Source organism: Haliaeetus albicilla, chromosome 6, assembly GCF_947461875.1.
Source record: "Haliaeetus albicilla chromosome 6, bHalAlb1.1, whole genome shotgun sequence".
Taxonomy (NCBI): domain Eukaryota; kingdom Metazoa; phylum Chordata; class Aves; order Accipitriformes; family Accipitridae; genus Haliaeetus; species Haliaeetus albicilla.
The window spans coordinates 452,337-473,982 of NC_091488.1; the positions used below are offsets into that span (position 1 = coordinate 452,337).

A 21,646-nucleotide genomic window follows, 5' to 3' on the forward strand; every position below is an offset into this window, starting at 1 on the left:
GATAAGGACATATCCTCAGTGAAAAGTCGTACCGCACCAAAAGTCCCACAAATATTCTATTTTGTTGGCCTGACTGCTGGCAGGCAGACAGATGCATATGGAAGAGGTAAGTAGAAGATGAAAACAGGAGGTTTTGTGATATCAAACCACCCTCTTCACGAGAGGTGTGGGAAAGGAACACACAACATATTTGAAATAATTTGAAGCCTTTACACTAAAATTAGATGGCTTTCTAGTATCACACTGCCCCTACCACAGCCTTTTGCATCTTGCTGACGATGAAACTCCCGTGATTCACCCTAACCTTAAATACTATGAACTAAATGTGACACAATGTAGAAGTATTGCAGGTTAGGGTTCAAGTGGGCTTTGACTGTGTCAGTCACCAGTGCCTGATCCAAAGTGCTAATGCAGACTGAAAGTGGAGCATAGGGGGCTACTAATAGTTAATTCCCTGGATTTTTGTGCATTTGGAATATTTCTTCTCCTAAAATATTAGTATGTTGAGGCTTTCTGGTAAGCAAATAAAACATGAAATAAAACTCAAAGATACATTTGAAATGAGATCTTGAGAAAATAACATACTTAAAGATTGAGTAACAGTTTTCATGTCTACCTCTGAGTGATATTCACCTTAACAATCCACCACCCAGCTTTATAACTGTTACTTCAACTCTGAATTTTTATTCACGAGTTAACTGTTATTAAGTATTTGCAATACAAAATGTCACAGTAATATGAAATACACACTGCAGACAGACTTCTTATAAAATACAAGTACTACTGACACACATTTTTAAAGCTGTATAGGAGCATTTACATACATTGCTATTTGTCTGATTTGGTTACTAGTCTAATATTCCTAAATGGCAGTTCAGAAGAAATCTCTTCATTATGGCTGGTTGCAATCCTAATACATCACATACAGACATGATATCCCTAGATATCTGAGAAGGACCACATTCTGGACATGCAAAGTGATCACCTTCCTTTTATTTATGCGTGCCCAAACTTATTTTCATAGGCAATGACAGCTTAAAATAAGATGAACAGAATTTTAACCAAATGCTGGCATAGCATTACTCTTAGGTCTCCGAATTGCTGCATGACACCTTGCATTAAGCTGTACATCTGGAAAGCAAAACAATATCAACTGTATGCTGTACAATACAATACTACATATTGCATCCTGTATTATGCTTACACCAATGTAAAATGCAGCTATTTTTATTTATTCGTGCCACACAACTATGTGTTTAACAAAACAATCATGACCTCATAAAGAAATATTTCACAAATTCTTTGTGCCTCTGCCTATCCTGAAATCTAGCAAATGCATTTCTATGCTCAAAGACACAGCTAAGGTTAAATACACAGATAATTGCAATGTCAACAGGTTCTAGGAGCACAGGTATGAGTTTCGGGACACTGGGCAATCCCTACTCCCTTCCAGAAGGACATTTACCGGACAAAGAGTAACAATGCAAACAGCTCCAACCACTTCAGGCTGCCCTCTTGAACCACAAATATCAAATACCCTTATCTCAGCATCTTCCTACCTGTATACGCCAGAGGACCAAATATTAGCAGCATTTACCATTAAGGGGGGGGTAAGGTCCCATTTGGTATTTTTTTCTTCTGCCTAGGGCTGAAGCTGCTTTTTTCAATAGGCAGAACTGCAACAAAGCCCATGCTGCCCGGGCAGCTTCCCAGAGATAGCAGCAAATGAGGAGGCTGCTATTTGCATTTGTTGATTTAAGAGAGGATGGGGGGAGCACAAGGGAGCGGGAGACTGCTAAAGTAATTCCCATATTGTCTGCAGCCTGTATTGACAGTGATCATCAGTCACCTGCTCATACTTCCTTCACCCCGGCCTTCAGAGGGAGACCAAAGGTTACGCTGGGTCACAGGATCTGGAGGGAAATGAAAAGACATGCAAAATCAAGCTGCCAACCCACTGCATCTGTAGACAGAGTTATCCCCACTAGGCCACATGTTCCAAAAACTAAGACGTTTTAATAGTCTCATGAGAACTTGTTAAAATATAACGATGAAGAGAATAGAGAGGAAAAATGCCAAGCTCTGCTTGCAATTACTGCAGTATTTAGCTGGGATATTTACAACCAAAAAAGCACATTTGCCTTTTCAGGATGCTGCTTTGCATCACAAAGGCCTTCTCATTTGCACAAACAAAATCAAGCATTTGTGTCATGTTGCTCCTCTACACAAATATTCACTGCTCCAGTTTCAGAAGTGGGATGCATTGCATGGCATTCTTTCCCAAGTCTCTTATTTAGACCCAGAAACTGTACTGGCATCCTCAAAAACTGAGGAGCAGAGATCATGCTATGCAAACATACTTTACCATAGTAATGTTAGCAACTAAACGGCGTTTTCAAAGTTCACAGAGCTCTAGTTATACTGTCATGTTAGCGAGGGCTATAGGTGACTACCTTCATGCAACACTCAAACAGTTTTCATGTACTTTCAATTACTGCTTATTCAAAATATTCTCTTTTTTTTCCCCCAAACTGTTCTGGTAGAATCCCAACACCTATAAACTTTGTATCTAATGTGCAAGAGAAACCCCAAATCCAATCTTGGAACACACAGCCTAAAGATGCATTGCCACAACTCAGTCCTCACTCACACAAGCAGATCCACTGGAGTCAACCAAGCTCATTTGCATGAGAACGGCATGAAAGATTAGACTTCAAAAGGAGGACCAAATTCTGCTTGTAGAAGCAGAAAGACTGCCCAGACACATGCAGGACTGCAAAATTTGACCCCAGAATGTTATCCCCAAGATGTCTTGCCAGAATAAGTCAGATATTTAATACAACTGTGAAATCTGAAGCTACTTGACAGTGACACCTCCAGCACTTGGGAAGGGGATGGGACAGATGGACAGCTCAGAAGCCTGAATTCTCATGCAATTCTAATTAGTAAAATTCCTTCAAATCATCCACAGTGACGGCTTCACTCCATGTTTTTATGGAAAGTGAGGGAAAAAAAGGTTCAGATTTGTAATATTTAAACATTAGAAATCTACCATTCAGTTAGTATTACAGAGCAGCAATTACAAGACAAGCTGAAGTGAAATTACATGAAGCAAGGCAGGGGCCCATTTTGCCATACGTTCTGTGAACACAGCATTGCTACCTTAGGTGAAGGTGCCAATTAGGACAGTAAAAACAGTAATTCAGTGTTTAAACCAGCATTTCTTTCAAGACAGAAACAGTTCTATTTGTACTGCATTACTGTTCCTATGCCCCCACTGAGACACAAGCTGAATGTTCTTTTGAGAATATAAAAACCTGGCCCTCCTCTCATCTGCAGATAAAAAAAATAAGGTGAAGAGATTTAGCAACTTACCCTAAATCCATGTGAGCATTCCACAGCAGAAGTAATGGAAACATACCTCCTGAGTTCTAGCCCGGGATTTTAACTATAAAATTAACCTTCTTTAATACAGTAAGTTATTATCATGATAGTTTTGACAACCGGCAAAGGAGGTGAAAAAGATTAGCAATTTTTCAGAACAGCTTACTGCCAAAGATTATAAAAATTTATGTCCTTATGCCTCAATTAAACAAGAGAGCCATATAAAAAAAGCGTAAGTGTCTGTAATACATGCCACCTCTTTTTATCTGTGTTTGGATTACTTAGGGTTAAGAGGCAGCTGCGAGATACTAATTGATATGTTGCTATGATACAAAATCAGTTATAAGTCATCATTTTGCTATCTAAAAAGCAAAAAGAAGAAAAAAAAAAAAATCTCTTGCTATCTTCTGTGAAAAATCCTAGCCTTCCTTTCACAGCCCTGAAAGGTGAAACCAAGGGCTCTGACCAACATAAGACAGAACTGGAGGAAAGGAAAGCATTTCTTCCCTAGTGACTTCCCCAGGCGGCATTGTGGCACCTTCGGTCCCTCACCTCCACTCCCAGTCTCCCACATTTTCAAGAGCTAGGCAAGCCAGCACCTACGGAACAGACCTGTGAAAATACTAATTAAGCTCCATCAAAACCCACTGCTAACCAAATTAACACACATCACTTCCAAAAAAACAACTTTTAATAGCCAGCCAGGGCAGGGGGCCTGCGAGAATGGGGGGTACAAGCAAAACAAAAGACAGACTCCTGGAAAGATCTCTCCAGTTAATCTCCAGAAACCAAGAACTGTGAAAAGCAGCTTCTCATCTCACCCTTCAACAAAGCACTGCCATTGCAACCACACTAGCAAAAAAAAACCCCCACTTTATTTTGTTGCTAAGCTGAGAAGGAAGAGAACAAGTAAATACCCAATAAACTATCAAAACAGCACAAACTTGACTTACCTGAAGACAGTTTTAGGTGTGCTGCTGATGAATCTGTTATTAAGCCTGGCAAAGCCTAGCTCTACGCATCAGGTAAGAGTTTTAACATCCTGATTCTTCACCCCATCATTACTGATTCTGCCCAGGTTTTGCCATTATTTTTCCCCAAATAGCATCAGCAGGATGAAAGGTGCACCCAAAATGAAACAATAAAATGCAACAAGCTTCAAGGGAAGAAAAAAGAAACACAGAGCATGCTTAGTGCAATGCCACAATTTGTTTTGTCTCAATATCTGAATGACAGCACTGATATTCTTACCATAGCTGTGCTGATTTTGGCTGGGATAGAGTTAATTTTCTTCACAGTAGCTGGTATGGGGCTACTTTTTGGATTTGTGTGCGAAACAGTGTTGATAACACAGGGATGTGCTAGTTATTGCTGAGCAGTGCTTAGAGTCAAGGGCTGTTCTGCTTTTCACCCCACCCCACCAGCAAGCAGGCTGGGGGGGGGGGCACAAGGCTCTGGGAGGGGACACAGCTGGGACAGCTGACCCCAACTGACCCAAGGGATATTCCAGACCGTATGATGCCATGCTCAGCAAAAAAAGCTGGGAGGGAAGAAGAAGGAAGGGGGGAACGTTCAGAGTGATGGTATTTTGTCTTCCCAAGTCACCATTACACGTGATGCAGCCCTGATTTCCTGGAGATGGCTGAACACCTACCTGCTGATGGGAAGTGGTGAATGAATTCCTTGTTTTGCTTTGCTTGCACTCGCGGCTTTTGCTTTACCTATTAAACTGTCTTTATCTCAGCCCACGAGTTTTCTCACTTTTACTCTTCCAATTCTCTCCCCCATCCCACTGGGGGGGAGTGAGTGAGCGGCTGTTTGGGGCTTAGCTGCCAACGGGGGTTAAACCATGACAATAGCTTATATGTACTAACACAGATTTGGAAAAAATCCACTCAATCCCATCCACTAATTGGGCAACACAACCACTGTTGACATTAGTATCCACAAGACCTGAACAAGAGCAAACAAAAAAAATATTTTGCGTGTAACAGTCAAAAATACATGTGTTGGAGTACTTCCAACTTAAAAAAAAAAAAATCACAACTACCTTATAAATAAACATGGTAAGATGGTGAGGAAACCAGACTTACAGTAAGGTCACAGCTTTGGGAAAGGCAAAACCTTTATTTTTCCTTAAGTGATTACTGCTCTGTAGCAGCACCATCCAGGCCTTGCTGCAAGATGCCAAGAAACATTAATACCAAATAAAAAAAGCTTAACATGTAAGAGAATGTGGCAAATCAGATTTTAGCCTGAAGCACTGAGGAGTTTTTCATGCACAATTCTGAAGACAGCATAAATCTGCTTACTGTATGTGCCTGATTTAACTACTGTGACCTGCTTGTGAAAAGAAGCTGGCTGCACGAAGAGAAAAATGAAACCTCCAGCAGTATGAAATTGTACCATTTCAGCATTTGGGTTTTTTCTTTAATGAAACTTAAGAATTACCATGCTTATCTGATTTTTTTTTTGGCTACTTTAAACAATGCGGAGTCTTTTCACAGATCTAACTGTAGCTCTGTCTAAAGTTTCAACACTTCTTTTGTTTCATCTGCAAACATACAAAGGAGTAATTAGGTTTATATTGATGTTGCACATTTGCGTATAACTCAGCTGAAAATACAGCACAGCTACTTTGGCGTAATTTCATTATCAATAACAGAGAAGTGCATCTCCAGTAGCTAGCTTGGAAAAATCTGCTCAAAGTAAGCATTGAGAACACATCTGAAAATTAAATAAAACTAAACTAAGAAATCATAAAACAGACAAGTAAGATACTTTTTAATCTCTGCTTGAGCCTGTACTACTCTTATTGCTGCAGACAGCTTTTGAAGGAGACCTTTAACATCACAGGCTGATTAATGTAATGAAGGAAGATTGCTCTCACTGACAATAAATGCACTGAATTTGGAGAAAAGCAATGAGGGGACACACAACATGGAAAAGGGGAGAAACAGAGGGGAAGGAGGGAAGGAGGGAAGGGGACAAAGGATAAAAGCTACAGAGTATCACTGTTTTTATTTAGATTACTACATCATCTTCCTTTTGTCACCCAAATTCTCTCCTGTACAGCGCAGAGAGCAGTTTCTGCTTCAGAAGTTCTTGCATCACCTTTATCCACCAAAGATCCAGCTTCATAAGACAGTGGGGATCAAAGATGTATAGAAACTGATACCCCTCCAGATGCTCTTCACATCTAAATGACAGATACTACTTTATACTGAAATCAATCTTTGCAGGTGAAACCACTTATTTCCCACATGGCTTGTCCCCAGTTGTTCTTTTGTTTTCTCTCTTTTATGGAAAAGGTTTTACTCCTATTATAAATAAAAAGGTGGGTTGCCTAAGTAACTGTCATTTACATGTAATGACTAAACAGTAAAATGATTTTATATAGGAAAAGCAAACAGAAACTGCTCTGACAATCTCCAGTCATCTGCCCTCTACTTCAATCATAAGCCTCAGATACAACTAGCTAAGTGCAATACAAGAATATTCTGAGGCATAGTAACAGCCTTCTATTATCCAATTGAGTAAAATAAAAATTACAATCTATGGTGGTTAAATTGAAAAGTGTAGTATGGTTGGCCTAGAAAAAGAGTTAACAGAAAAACATCCAAAAGATATCAAACTTAAAAAGCCTTTTTAATGCGTATCAAAAGCAGAAGTAATATAGACCCAACAGACGATCAAATTTCAGAATGAGCAAACGCAGAAGATAGAACTAAAGTAACAAGATGGAATGGTTTTTTGTGTTCATACTCACTCCAGGGAAGCTCATCACATTGGTTCCCATATGAGAACCCCTCTTCGCAGGGATCTGAAACAAGTTCCCTCATGTGAAGTACCAGTAGTAGAGGTCAGGAAACAGAGACAAAACAAGCTGTAGAGAGCTGGCAAGACATACAGCACTTCGGAATTTTAAGGAAACTAAAAGATGAAATGTCAAACCTACTGATGGTGCTGTGTAAGTTTGCCCCTAAAACTGCCTCAAGTACAGAGACTTAAAAAAGCTGGTTAATGCAATGCCAACACTCTAGTCAGAAAGGTATGGACAGGACACCTAATGTTTGTACTCGCCAAGTTGCTAAGAACTCTTGTACAGAACAGAGGCAGTGAAACCCAAAGATAAATACGATGTGTTGGGGGAGGACCAATCATAGCTTTTGTAGAGAAAAGTCACATCTCACAAATCTATTATTAATTTTTTTTTTTTAAGGAGTCAATAAGCAAGTAGACAATGGAAAGTCAATTGATAAGTCTGTGGATTTGTGCTTGACAAGATCTCACACCACAGTCTCTTAAAAAAATCCTTAGCTGGCAATGGGTATGAGGGAACATCCTCATGATCCTTCTCAAGTATTTCTTGGAATGTACCAAACAGTGGCCAGGAATAAGCAGACATGTTTCCACAGTCGAGAGAGGACTCTAGAGAAATCCTGATGAGATCTCTGCTTGGGCTTGTGCCATTCGATTCACATATGATCTAGGACAAGAGTAAAGCATGAGACGGTAACAACTGCTGAACGATTATTTGAGTCAGTAAAGATGTATAAATAGATCTTGCAAAGCTGAGCAGTTGCTCAGCAGAGGAAGTAACAGATGAAATTCAGTATCAAGCAATTCAAAATAATCCAGCTTCTGTGATCAATGACAGGCTATTAGCTGATGTATACAAAAATGACATCTTAGAATTAAAATAAGTATTTCTATTACAGTATTAGTTCATTGCCCGGTAGAATTCCAAAAATCCCAAATACCAATTCATGAATAATTATAGAAGGAACAGAAAACAAAACAGAAACCACCACTATGTCACTAAGTCTTCTTTGCACTTCTGGGTCCAGTGGCTCAAAAATGCCATAGCTGAAATGGAAACAGTACAGAAGAACAAGGGTGATCAGAGGAATTAAACTGATCCCATAACAACAAAAACCAAACCAGGACAGGATTTTACAAGTTTGGAATACAGATAGCTGAGGGAAGCTAGAATACAGGTCTACAAAATCGTGATGGATATGAAGAAGGTAATTAGGGAATGACTATTTACTGTCTCTTCCTGTACAAGTACTGGAAGTACAAGAAGCTATTTCAGTAGAAGAACACAAGGAAAACAAATGGAACTACCAGCAAGAAAAAAAGAGATCTCCTTTTCCATAGAACATATACTCAAGTACAGAACTCCTTACTACAGCATGGCTCCAAAATATAAATGAACAAAATAGATCAAGCTCCTCCAGGAGGTTCTCAGCATAAAAGCATTATTCTGGGCTTGGGAGGTGCTGGGTTGTAGACGGCCAGATAGTAGGAATACTTCCGCAAACCTCTTTCCTATGTGCTTATGCTTTTCTTCAGACATCTGCTTTCAGCCACTGCTGGAGAAAGCCTGCTAGAGCAGATGGTCCTTCAGACTGATCCAGCATAGACATTAGCATGCCAACTTCTTTCACCAGCTCTAACTTTACAACAATGCTCCTGAGTGACAAGTCATCTCTAAAAGCACCTAAATGACCAAGAGACACAGAGAAAACGATCTCCTGCATCCTTAAAATATTAACCTTGGGCTAGCAGGCCAAGCCAACATCAAGCACCGTTGTCAAACTATACATAACATAAATTACTAGTATCAGAGATATTTCTAAGGAAACAAACTACAATATTAGCTAAGCATAGCTTTTGCTAGTGTAAATATTGAACACTACATTTCATACCACTGTATGCACACGCTGACACCCAGCCAGGTCCACTTAAGTCACATTTTCTGATCAGGACCAAAGACAAAACATCAACACAAAGATTAAGGCCTGAATGCTAAAAACAGTTGGTCCAAACCAACTTTTCACCTACCTTCTACATTTTATCTTCTATTAATTATGTCATAGTTCCTTAGCTTATCTGTCTGAAACCAATGTGAGTTGCAGCAGATACAGCTATAAAGACTAAATTTACCACATAATCTGATCTGAATAAATTCACCCATATGTAAAAAGCCTGCGTTTAAACTGTTCTTAAAAACCTCCCATGACAGAGGTCCTACATTCTCTCTGGGCAATGGCTAAGACAGTAAACAGCTGAAATAAAATCTTCCCTAATTTTTGTATCGCCTCCCTTCTGCATTTCATCTCTCTTTCAAAAGGCTAAATTAGACCCTAAAATATAAGTCTCATGGCACAAATTGTTGTCCTAGGTATGGATGAAATTTAAAGCATCCTTTATCACTGTCATACTTAGATTGCAGGATATTGGTTTTGCTTGTTAACCAAAAACTGAGGGTTTTTTTTTCAGTCCTTTAACTAGTGATTTAACATATTTAAATGCTTTCAGGAAAGGTAGTTACAAAAAACAAGAATACTTTTCATCATATTCACTCTGAAATCTAAGCCACACACAGTCAATTATTTTCACTTTCTATTGTGGTAATTCAAGGCAGAAATACTAAACTAACCCGCAAGAAAAAAGTCCAGGCCAGAATAATACTATAATATTTCAAGTGAATCCCTACAATATAGTATCTGTCATACTTTCTTCCTTAACAGGAGTAGTCAATGTTAATGTGACTTAATGAAGAATCCTGACAACATTATCATATTTCTGAATTGAAATGACTTGATTATACTCTCCTTGAAGCTATTATTTACATCTTAATAAAGGACTATCATTACAGTTCTCTAATGGCTCAAAAGCGATCAAATAACAGTGAAAAAACATAACCTGAGAGCAAAAAATACTTCATCCAGCTACATAAATTTGACAAGTGCGTATAATATGAACAAACAGCACATAAAAATTAAGTGCATGAAGCAAAACTGAAAGAAATTCTTTATGCTCAGAACAGGGAAGAAGGGAGCACACATAATTTTAATAAAACCGCAGTTAACTTGGGCTCACTTTTAGAATTAAAAATAATGAAATCCCCAGCCTGCACCTCTCCACCCTCAGTTTCTATCAAATGTCCAAAATTCTTAGTTTTGACTACAAGTCTGTAAGTACCTTGTTTCAGGTTTTATTAATGCCTAAAGTGTTATTGTTTTTCATAACAAAGCAATAGAATCCAGAAAAATACCTGGGTAGAGGTGTTTCAATTCTTCAGCAACTTTGAACATACTCAAGAATTTTGTTTGTTTTATTACCTGAACAACTGGAATACATCATCAACTTTACTAAATAATTGTTAAAAAACTCCTTGATCTCTATCAAGCACTAATCAGGCAAGAAAAACTCTGAACTTATTATCTCAAAATACTGCTGGTTTTCCAGCAGTGAAACTGGAGTAGACTAAACAATTTAATACTTCTTTCCAGAAGATGGAATTGGACTCAGCAATCTAAACTGCCACAAAAATATCTTCTAAAATTTTATGCCACTTATTTACATAGCCCCTTCTGCAGAAAGCCATTTTATTTCACCACAGTTAATGTCATTAGCTTACCATAATAACACATCTCATTCATGATTTCTCAAGACAAGGTCAACCTTCTGACGAAGCTGAGGAAGACAGTTTACAGTTTGGGCGCACAGAAACATTAAGACTGAGGTCAGCTCGGTCCCTATTAGATGACTTCTGACCGAATATAGATTGTCCTCACCTGACTTCCCCCTGCCTTCTCACTCCAGGTTTGTATTGGCAGATCATCCTGCATCTGCCAGGCCAGCCACACACATAGTTGTTCCCTTGCCGAAATCCGCTAAAACAGACTAAACTAGATTACAGGTACTATGACCATTGGCAGTAACTGCAGACAGTAACTACAAACAGGCAGGTGTGGGCAAGGATGCAGAGGTACCCTTATCTAATTTCAGTTAGATTTTCCACACAGTTCTTGACCTGCTGGCAAAAGATTGAGAAAAACAATGGGGATGGAGAGAGCAGGAAATGACTGATTCCTTGCCTTCTTGCTTCTGTTCCTTTGGTACTTCCAGTGAGAGTTCTGTGATACTGGTCTACTCATTCCTTACTCACCTAAAGCTAGCTGTGAAAATGCTCACCATAAGAACAAACTCTTCTGGTCAACAATATTAAAATAATTAATTAAAATACCATTCCCCTCTTTAAAAACCTCTCTTCCTGTCAAATTTGAAGGGAGTGAGGATAGAAGAACCCAAACAGTTTGACAGAAAAGCCTTACACTACAGAAACATGACAGGAGGTCCCCAGAGTAGCAGAGGGATTACATTCAGGGATATCCCTCTTTATTCCATCTCCCTTCTTTCTAAGGTAGATAGCTGTACATTATAAAGCACGGTGTCCATTAGTTAAAGGGACTTTATAACCCTATGTACAAACATCCTTAAAGGCATGAGGATGACAAAACATTCAGAATAGGCAGCCTCAAAACAGAATTTTTTGAGTATGATGGAAGAAACACTAAATATATAGTTTAAAGCTCCAACTGTCACAGAAGCAAAGACTACTTTACTTTCTTAGCAGTTAGCTTAATATAAAGTGCTGCTGCAGCCAATATATTAGTATCATTAAACAGGAGCATTTAACTATCTATAATACAAACAGCAAATCTAGTTTAAGTCCAAGATTCTTCACAAGCACACAAAAATTAGAGATTATCAAAAGCCCTCCCAGCAGTATTAAATAAAACATGTTCCCAAAGTTACTATGAACAGATGAAAATTGTTTCCCAGAAACTATCCTATTAGCTTTAAACTACATAAAGAAAATTTAACATTTCATCCTCATCAGCTACTCATAAATCAAATCTTCAGTCTTATCTGCATACACGCAGCTTGTTTTTAAAATTCTGCTGTAATTGAGGGGAAAAATAATTAAGCAGTATCATTGGTCATCTTACCATTGTTCCCTGGTGGTTGTAATGCATCTCCTGTCAAGCTACACCATCCAACTGGGAAAATATCTCGAGAATCACATCTGCACCAATAGTCAAATGCTCCTCTCCAGCCATCAAATGTAACAAAAACTTCATCTCCTTTAACATCTCCAATGGTTGCTGGGCAAATCAAGTATGGGTTCTTTCTATCTATAGCTTCAAGTTTCATTCCAACTTTAAAACAGTTTGGCACAGGTTTTGGTGGCTCCTGCAAAAGTAAGAGTGGTAGAATATTTGTATTTCTGTGGCCTCTTAAAAAAGAATAATAAAAAAACCCCTCTATTTTTCTTCAACACCCTTACTTCTCATACTTACTGCTCTCAAAAAGTTATAGTAGACATTCAAGGAAACTTACTTGTATTTCAGATTTGCTTTTGCTCTTATGTATTATAAAAATCCAGATTCTGTTCCTACAAACACAGCTGGAATAATTAGCAAAATTCTCCACGACAGAAAGGCCTTGCTGGAAGTATTTACATAAGCAATAGGTTGCACCCAATACATTATGCCTGGGCAGCAAGACAGCGAAGACACTAAAATGAAATTATTACATGCTAATAAAGAAGAGGAGGTTTTCAGGGAATGGGTGTTTCTGGGGACTGATAACTGTCTGGTAAAAGCTTCACCTCCCAATTACTTCATGAAAAATTCATTACCATTGGACATTATTTATAGGCCTCTGTTAACTCAGTTGGCCTTAGACCAATTTGAAGTGGACAAAAGAAAAACAAAAATTGAGTCAATGTGACCAGCATAGGTGTACCCCCACAGCAGGAGTTGTGACCCGATGGAACCTGAATTACTACCTCAGCCTCAGGAACCTCATTATCCAAAAGCCATCTCAGACATACTGGTAGGCTAGCACAGGGAAGCATGGCTCATCATGCTTCAGAAAATTTATATTACCTTATATTAAAAAAAAAAAAATATAATTATATAAAGTTAACACACAAGCAATGCGATTACAGGTCTGAACCGAAGTGTTTGATTTGCTGACATACATGTCAACATCACTCTCAGTATCAAAAATGAAGGCACTCAATGTAACAGCAGGGTTTTAACACCTCGACAAAAAAATTGAACTAACAAGTCATTTTAGCATTACTGTTGTTTTTATATAATTTTTCATGTTTCACAGTAACTTACTCAAGAGTCATATCTAAAACAATGAACAGCTTTTTCTGCTATTTTCAACTACTTCCTAACTACATTTTAAATTATGAGTACGTGCCCAATGAAAACGTTTTAACAAAACCTTTCCAGGCACCACTGTATTCCAATGGCTCTTATTCCCCACTAAATTTTGTTTTCACTCCTGTGCACAATCACATGAATATGATACTGTTAAGAAATGTGATATGCATTGTATCTTAAATCCACAAGACACAAAAAATGAGCTAACATAATTTTTCTAAATAACAGACCACACTTTAAAGTCTCAACTCAGGAAAAGAGATGCCCATCTCAATGGACTAGAAGCAGATCATTTCCTGTCTAGCTTTGTAGCTTGCCAGTCCAGTTCAAAGTAATTTTAAATAATAGTCTTGCCTTCCTGTGCTGCAGACAACAGGGTAATATCTTGACATCCTCATTAAAAAAATGTAACCATGGACCAGTCAATGGAAAGTTGTTTACTAGCAGTCCCTTTCTTCTTACCTTCTTAAAGAATGCTGCGGGTGCCATTTCAGCTCCATTGAGAGTTCTTAAGAGAAACATTGGCCAAGAAGATGCATTCATCTGGAACCCTGAGTAACAAACAAACAAATAGCCCTACTTTCAGTTTGTAAAATAAAATTGGAGGAGAAGGATATAAAGTCTGTTTTACTAATGCCTCATTCCCTCTGTTTTGGACTTGGCCAAAATAAAAGTAGCCAAGAAGGAATAAACAGGGTCGCTGTTGCTACAGAAAGCCGTGCAATGCATTTCCATTAAGTGACTTGCCTGCAGAATCAGTCATCCTAATTTGTGATACTACAGATAAACATCTAGGACTTAAAACATCCAAGTTTATTACAGAAGATCATAAGGTTGTCCCACACAGTCCCTGGTCCAGTGGAACTTTCCCATCAAAAGCGCCTAGCTTACTTTTCAGGTCTGCTTTTTGGTCTCATTCTAAAACAACATCCTCTGCTCCAGTTTCTCTCATTTACTGAGGAGATATCTTTCTATTTTTGAGGCTCTTGTAATTCTTTCACCAGACCACAGACAAAAAAAGAACAATCGGTTTCTTCTCCCTCCCCCATTAAAATAAATTAATAAATAGCCTTTAAAACCAAACACATAAGATAAGAAAAAAATAGAATTATTTTAATAAAAGAATGTATCATATTGGAAAACATAAACTGGAAGATGTTTCTACTTTAATATTCTTCATTAATAAGTGAATAAAAAGCACAAACAATAATCAGATTTCTTTAGATGAACTACCTTATTCAAGCAGAACAAAGGTTTGGCTGAAAACATTCTTATTCCAGATAATCTTCCCTCAGAATCAACTACTTCCCAGTTAAAAAAGGAACAAAACAAAACAAAAAAAATCATTTTGCTTTCTGCGCTTTCCAAATGGATGTTTCAAAGGAATGAGTAAGATAACAGACAGAGTGGACATTTTTTCTACATCTTTAGCAGTTATATGTCTGGCACAGTTCTACAGAAAAACAGACATAACAGAGCAAATCAGAAGTTTTTCCACAAAGCAAATCAGAATCTGCCAGGAACTGATGAGTTCCCTCGTAACTCAGCCTTGACAATTCTCTTAAAAAAAAAAAAAAGTAACTAGAAAGGTGGAAAATACCTGCAATTCTTGATCAGTTAAATCATTAAGTCATCTAAAACTGGATTATATGTTATAATGGTTCTTTAACTAGTAGCTTTAAGCTGTCTTCAGCTGAATAAACAGGTTTCAAGTTGGAACTACCCACGCAACACCTAAATGAATACAAAACTCATATTTGATAAATGGTGTCATAATTTGAGGGCTGCTGAGCTGATTACCAGTCCTGGTTTGATATCGTAGTCTTTATGCAACCTAAACATGTGTGGTTACTGAAAATCAATATTCCTAACCAGCTAGCCCAGAAAAGACATATACAAGGAGTGACAACTAAACAACAGTTTCAATTAATTTCATTTGGCCTTTAAGTTGTCCTGGTAAAACCAGAGAAAATTTTATCCTCAACGTAATTTTTTGAGAACATTGAGCTCTCAACAACAAAAAAGCTCACCTATGAAAAAACAGAGGCTGGAACAGGAACCTTTTGCTACATTAACCACTTTATCAAAACCCTTATATAACAGGCATAATTAAACCTATATAAAAATCAGGTAGGAGGGACTATTTTAGCTAGTTATTATGATAGAACCAGAACATTAGTATCCAGAAGGTTCCCCACTACTCAGAAAAAAAAAATATAATCAGTTGCTTAAATGTCTAACAGGAGGTAATTACACACCCAATTAGCTCCCAGCTTTGCCCAGGAACAGGATGCTGTAAAACTGCCAAAAAGGCTTTTTCAAAAATTTAGCTAGGTATGCCAGAATGTTTGATTGCTGGAATTTAGCCTACCTCTAGAAAAATCTAGGGCAGGAGGGACAAAATAATGGCACTTGCATTCTTCTCTGAATAACCAGCAATTGTTAGGAGGACAGGTAAACTTACATGCCTGGGTGCAGGGAAACAGCTGCTTGCTAGGTTCTGTACTACAAGCAGCCTGATCAAACAGGAGTAAGAAACAGTATCCAAAGAGAAGGCATCAACCTTTCTACTGATGATCATGGAAAGTTTCTCTTCTTAATTCACCAACTGGCCCCATTACACATAATCAGAGTTGTTTTATTCATCAGACTGGTTTAGAAACTCATTTTAAAAAGCACTATGCTCCTGAACTGAAACCATATATTTAAAACCGTACTTATGTGTAGCTGAAGGAATCAATATACTCTTCTCTATTACAACCCTCTTTCATAATGGTATCACTGCATTCATTCTACATGGTTATACCAAGAACTTCAGAGAGGTTAAACTGAGTAACTTCTCAAAAAAAAAAAAAATTAGAATCTTTTCCCCCTGGTGTCAAGAATTTCAAGTGCTTTTATTCAATACCTCTATATATCCACAGGAAAGAAGGAAAAGAAGCCCTTCTGGGCTCAAACTGTATCTATCTATCCCAAATAATATTTTTCTAGAGTGGCACGCTGGTTGCATTGCTTTGCTTGTGTTTCTGAAGCAGCACAACAGCACAAAAATCTACCCTTCTAATCTATGTGAAGTGTCTTAATGGTTATGTCAACTGCACCTGCATCTGTCTGCCTCTCTACAAGCAAGTCAAGTTTCATACTGTAGTGAATTCAGGTGTACTTTTCACCTCACCTTTCAAACAGAACTGAAAGTTGTTAGCAAATACGGATGACAAGTCTTTTGAGAAGCTACTAAGAGAAAGCATACCTATCTTCACTAAACCTCTGATGAGGAATCTGTAGGAGTTAGTGATGACACCAAACCAGAAGTAGGTTCATAACCATAAGATGGGAAACCAGTAGTAACCAATTTCTGCTTACAGTTTGTTTCTTATATTAAGAACATTATTTCTTGTCTCATCTAAAAATTACAGAAGGTAACAGGATAATGGGGTTGGGGGGGTATTGCTGTTGTGGGAGCTTTGGGGGCTGGTGATTTAAGATAAATTTTGGTCATTATTTTTCCTCCTTTTTAAAAGTAGAACTATTTTCAGGCCAAATTGAAAAAAATGTGTTTCTTTAAAGATTTCCACACCTAGAAGTTTAATCTATAACAAAAATGGTACAAGAATGCAGATCTAAATATACAGGTTAATCACAGTAAAGAAAGGTGATATCACACTTTACTACCCCTAGTAGTTAGTCAAAATGACCTCTGACTATTCATCATATAGCAAGGAATTCCTCTGTACAGTTCCCCATTTAATAAACTTCTTCAATAAAACTAAGCCCAAGCACTATTTCTCAGTTTGAGGAGACACATAACCTTGTCACCCGTATTGCTCATGGAAGGCAAGAAATACTGCCTACTATTTCTAAGCACAGGAAGGCTACACCTTGTTCATGAGCATTCCTTGTGCTCACAAACTAGTCATGACAAACTGATCAGACATCCCCCAACACGTGTCGCTTTGAGGAGATGAGAATCACATACAACATAAGCTTGCAGTTTGCTAAAGCTCTGGAGTGCTATTTTTCCTGCTTCAGAGCGGAATGCTGCAATACCGCCGTTAACCCATCCTATGCTGCCTTTCCCAGACCACAACCAGTTTGCTCAGTGCCCAAGAAAACATCAGACTGTCTGAACTGATGCACCTCCTGCAGCCCTGCGGAGCGCTTCACAGATTCGTTACCAGTAAGCACCTTCTGGTGGGCCATTCGGATTTACCGAGGAGGAAAAAGGCAAGTCAACTTTCCCCAGTTTTTACGAAGGTCTCCTAAAAGGAGCACACACAGCATCAAGCAAAACGTTGTATCCATATGCACTGGTAAGACAAGGTGTGTGTGAGGTAACATTTATAGAATGAGTGGGCACATGACAGTGTATCTCATCATTAAGAAAGCTGTCAGACACTCCCATTTAATATTAAAGGACTATTTTGAAAAAATAACAGAAGTCAAAACTAATTATTCTGCTCATTCTTATGTCAAAAGAATCCAAAAAAGAAGAAGCAGCCACAATTCACTTAGCCTGAATTAGTTTGCTTACCTCTTTTTCAATTAAATAATGGATTGGTGAAATGTTAGTACCATTGAAATTGCCCAGACAGAAAGGTAAAATGGACTTAATGAAAGCAATACTCCACACACATTAGTTCAGAAGCTTTGTTTCTTACCAAGTGGAGGCTGGAGCATGCCCCCTTTCTTTTCACAGGTCCCGATGGGCTGTATGTCCGAAGAATCCACAAGCCTCCAAAAATCATTTTTGTTGTCACTTCCATCCAGCCGCAGCCTTAGCCGGGCACCAGTGATTCCAATTACTGTAGCTATGCAAACCGAGGTAACATTGCGAGGATCATGGGCTTCCAGTTTCATGCCAACTTTGAAATCATTCGTAGGTGGAATTCTAGACTACAATAAAAGGTAAAAGACTTTTTCTTATTGTTGTAGTATTGCTAAATTTACCAGCCAGTTCAATATACAGCTTTCATTCATCCAAACATATCATATCAATGGTAAATATAAAGAAGCCTTTGAACTTGTAAGTGTTTAACAACAAGTCAGATACTTGATGTTCCTATTGCATAAACATGACTGATTTCTAAAAAGATAAGCACGCTAAGAAGGGTAACAAGGGAATCCTGACAAAGATATGAACATAAAGATGGGGGAACAGTGATTAATACTTGAAGTGAATGGAAAACAAGTACATTAGGAAACATGACATTCAACTCAAAAAAAACCCCAAATCAACCCACAAAAAAAAAAAAACCACCCACAAGATTTATTAGCTTTCAATTCAAACGAAATAATTACTCTCATTATAGGAATATCTTGGAAATGTAAACAAAATTTGGACCCTACTGCACTAGGCACTACAAAAGCTCAAGGCAAGAAAGCGTTTCTGCATCAAAAAAAAAAAGCTTACAATACAGAGAAAGAAGGCAGAAAAAGGAGTTAGTGTTAACTGCATTTTACAGAAAGAAAACACAGTCCTGAAGTCACATAAAAGTTCTGTGCTAAGACAAAAATTGCAGCTTGTGCTTATTCACAGAAAACTGAATATACACATACAATGAAATGCCAATTTAATTAGCACAGGGAAAAGGAACATTTCGAATGCAACTTGGTCTGAGCAGAACTTTCTGTCACAAGCTAAAGATGAACAAAAGAGAAGAATAATATTTTTTACTCATGTATCAATACACTACTGGCAGAGATTGACTGGATCGCAGTCTGATTACTTGCCTACTGTAGTACTGCAGGCAATATCATCTGATGACATTCAAAACTGGGACTGAATGCCTCTCACTATTCTCTTTAGATGTCTCCTCATTTTCCAGCCTAAATTTATTAATGGAAATTTTTGCCAACAGTATCATTTAACTTTAATTCTTTTTGCACCTTTGCAAATAACAACAAAATCTACAGTGTATTTACAGGGGGCAACCCCACCCTTTCTCAGTACTCTTTCAACAAGTTAAATAAGCCAAGCACTGAAGTTTCTCTTAGGAGAGGATGACTATTCTCCTACCACCCTGGCAGCCCTTTCCTGCAACTCAAGTACAAAGCTGCTCTTGAAGACAGACACAAAGGACTGTAGGCAGCCTTCCCCATGATATTTAAACCCAGTAGTACCCCATACAGACTAACACAATCTGAATCCTAATACAGTAGAAAAACCAAAACCATTGGCATTCACGTCTGCAAGACTCCTGTGTTCCTTCTCCTGCCCGCCTAACCAGGTCAGGTAGGGATCCCATAGTAAGCAGATGAGGGCGAACTTATCTGTCCGGGTATGCAGGAAAAGGCTGAAGAAATCTGCAACCGCAAGAAGTGTTAGTGACATAGTCTCCACCACATTTAATTCTTTAGAATACATCTTGCTCTACCTGCTATGGTGTGCAGGTACACTATTGACAGCACACCCTAGATCAATGGCAGGAGCCCTGGAGGAGCCCGAGCCCCAAACCCAAAGAATCGAGCAATATTCAGTGAACACTGAGCGTAGCATCTGCCAATGCTGCATTCAGACAGCAGGCTGTCTGAAAGGGGAGCCTGAGCATATTAAATTTAAAGGGCAATTAAATTTCAGGATATTGCTTGTCAAGCTGTTATTTTCTACAACCATGAAAGGCAACTGAAATTGAGAAATTGGGGAGTTTGTTTATTTGTTTGTAGAAAAGTTTAGCTTGTTTAAATACCAACAACTCAAGGCATTCTACTAAAAAGGTAGCTCTTCCATGCCAGCCCATCCTTACAGCAAAACAACAAAACCTGCTCAGTAGCAGCCTCATTTTAAGGTCTGTTCAAACCACAAGGGACTGAGCTTTTTTATTTAACATTTTCAACTGCTTGGAAAAAAAGTTTCAGAGTGAGAGAAAGGTATGGGGGATGCATCAAAATTTTTAAGTAGTAATTATAAACAACTTAGAGCAACAGATAAAATACTTTAATCCATTTCCATTAGCTGTCTGTGTCTGTATCTTAATTCATGGCAGAGGCTTTAATTTATTGCTCCCCGGGTTATTTTTAATTACTACAAAATTTAAACTCTGTAGAACTCCCACAGGTCACAAATTCTAGATATAATTGTCAAATTATGCTTCTCTTTGCTATTTGTTTTGTGGCTGGCCACAGCAGTATATTTCTTTGCATTACACAGAGTGATAGGAACACGTACAATTCATGTGTAACCCAATGTGCTGGTTTTGGCTGGGATAGAGTTAATTTTCTTCACAGTAGCTGGTATGGGGCTACTTTTTGGATTTGTGTGGGAAACAGTGTTGATAACACAGGGATGTGTTAGTTATTGCTGAGCAGTGCTTACAGACTCAAGGGCTGTTCTGCTTCCCACCCCACCCCACCAGCGAGCAGGCTGGGGGTGCACAAAGCTCTGGGAGGGGACACAGCCGGGACAGCTGACCCCAACTGACCCAAGGGATATTCCAGACTATACGACATCATGCTCAGCATATAAAGCTGGGGGAAGGAGAAGGAAGGGGGGGACATTCAGAGTGATGGTGTTTTGTCTTCCCAAGTCACCATTACACACGATGCAGCCCTGATTTCCTGGAGATGGCTGAACACCTGCCTGCCGATGGGAAGCAGTGTGAGGCTTTTGCTTTACCTATTAAACTGTCTTTACCTCGACCCATGAGTTTTCTCACTTTCACCCTTCTGATTCACTCCCCCGTCCCACCAGGGGGAGTGAGCAAGGGGCTGGGTGGTACTTATTTGCCAGTTGGGGTTAAACCACGACACCCAATAAAAGTCAAATTAGTTCTACAGAAAGCTCAAGTACTTTAGTTTCTGAAATCTGCAAACATTATGTAGTGAAAGGAGCTGCCTCTGCACTAATTAACACTGCATGTAACTTTCTACCTAAAGGTCTTAGGAAAAAAATGGCAGTCTGCATATGTAAATTGTTTTGAAATTTGCTATGCACAGAAATTAAAGCTCTTCGTTCCAACCCACACACTCCTTAAACAATTCAGGTCACTCAGATTTATCTCTCCCAGTCCATGTATGTCACTTAAGCGTCTTTATTTAAGGCGTTACTCAGTTGTTCAGTTTGGACCTCTTGAGCATTAGGAGGGAAGAGGAAGATGCAAGAAAGGCACGAGGAAAGGCTTCTGAGCAGCTTTCTGCAGTAGCTACATCTCTCGGGAGCATACACTCTGGTCATGGTGGTCTCTGGTCTGTGAATATGGAAGTAACCTCAGAATGATCTAGGGATACGC

General features: G+C 38.6%; 1 protein-coding gene across 9 annotated transcripts in view; it reads right to left on the reverse strand.

The window, feature by feature from the left end:
- Nucleotides 1-21,646, reverse strand: part of SCML2 (Scm polycomb group protein like 2) — a 74,893-nt gene that overhangs the window by 24,255 nt on the left and 28,992 nt on the right. For all 9 annotated transcript variants that reach the window (XM_069784766.1, XM_069784758.1, XM_069784763.1 and 6 more), the window contains 3 exons: nt 18,080-18,314; nt 13,884-13,972; nt 12,192-12,435 (listed from right to left, as the gene is read on the reverse strand). In XM_069784766.1, coding sequence (XP_069640867.1) covers nt 12,192-12,435; nt 13,884-13,972; nt 18,080-18,314 — 568 coding nt within the window. The remainder of the gene's footprint in view (nt 1-12,191; nt 12,436-13,883; nt 13,973-18,079; nt 18,315-21,646) is intronic.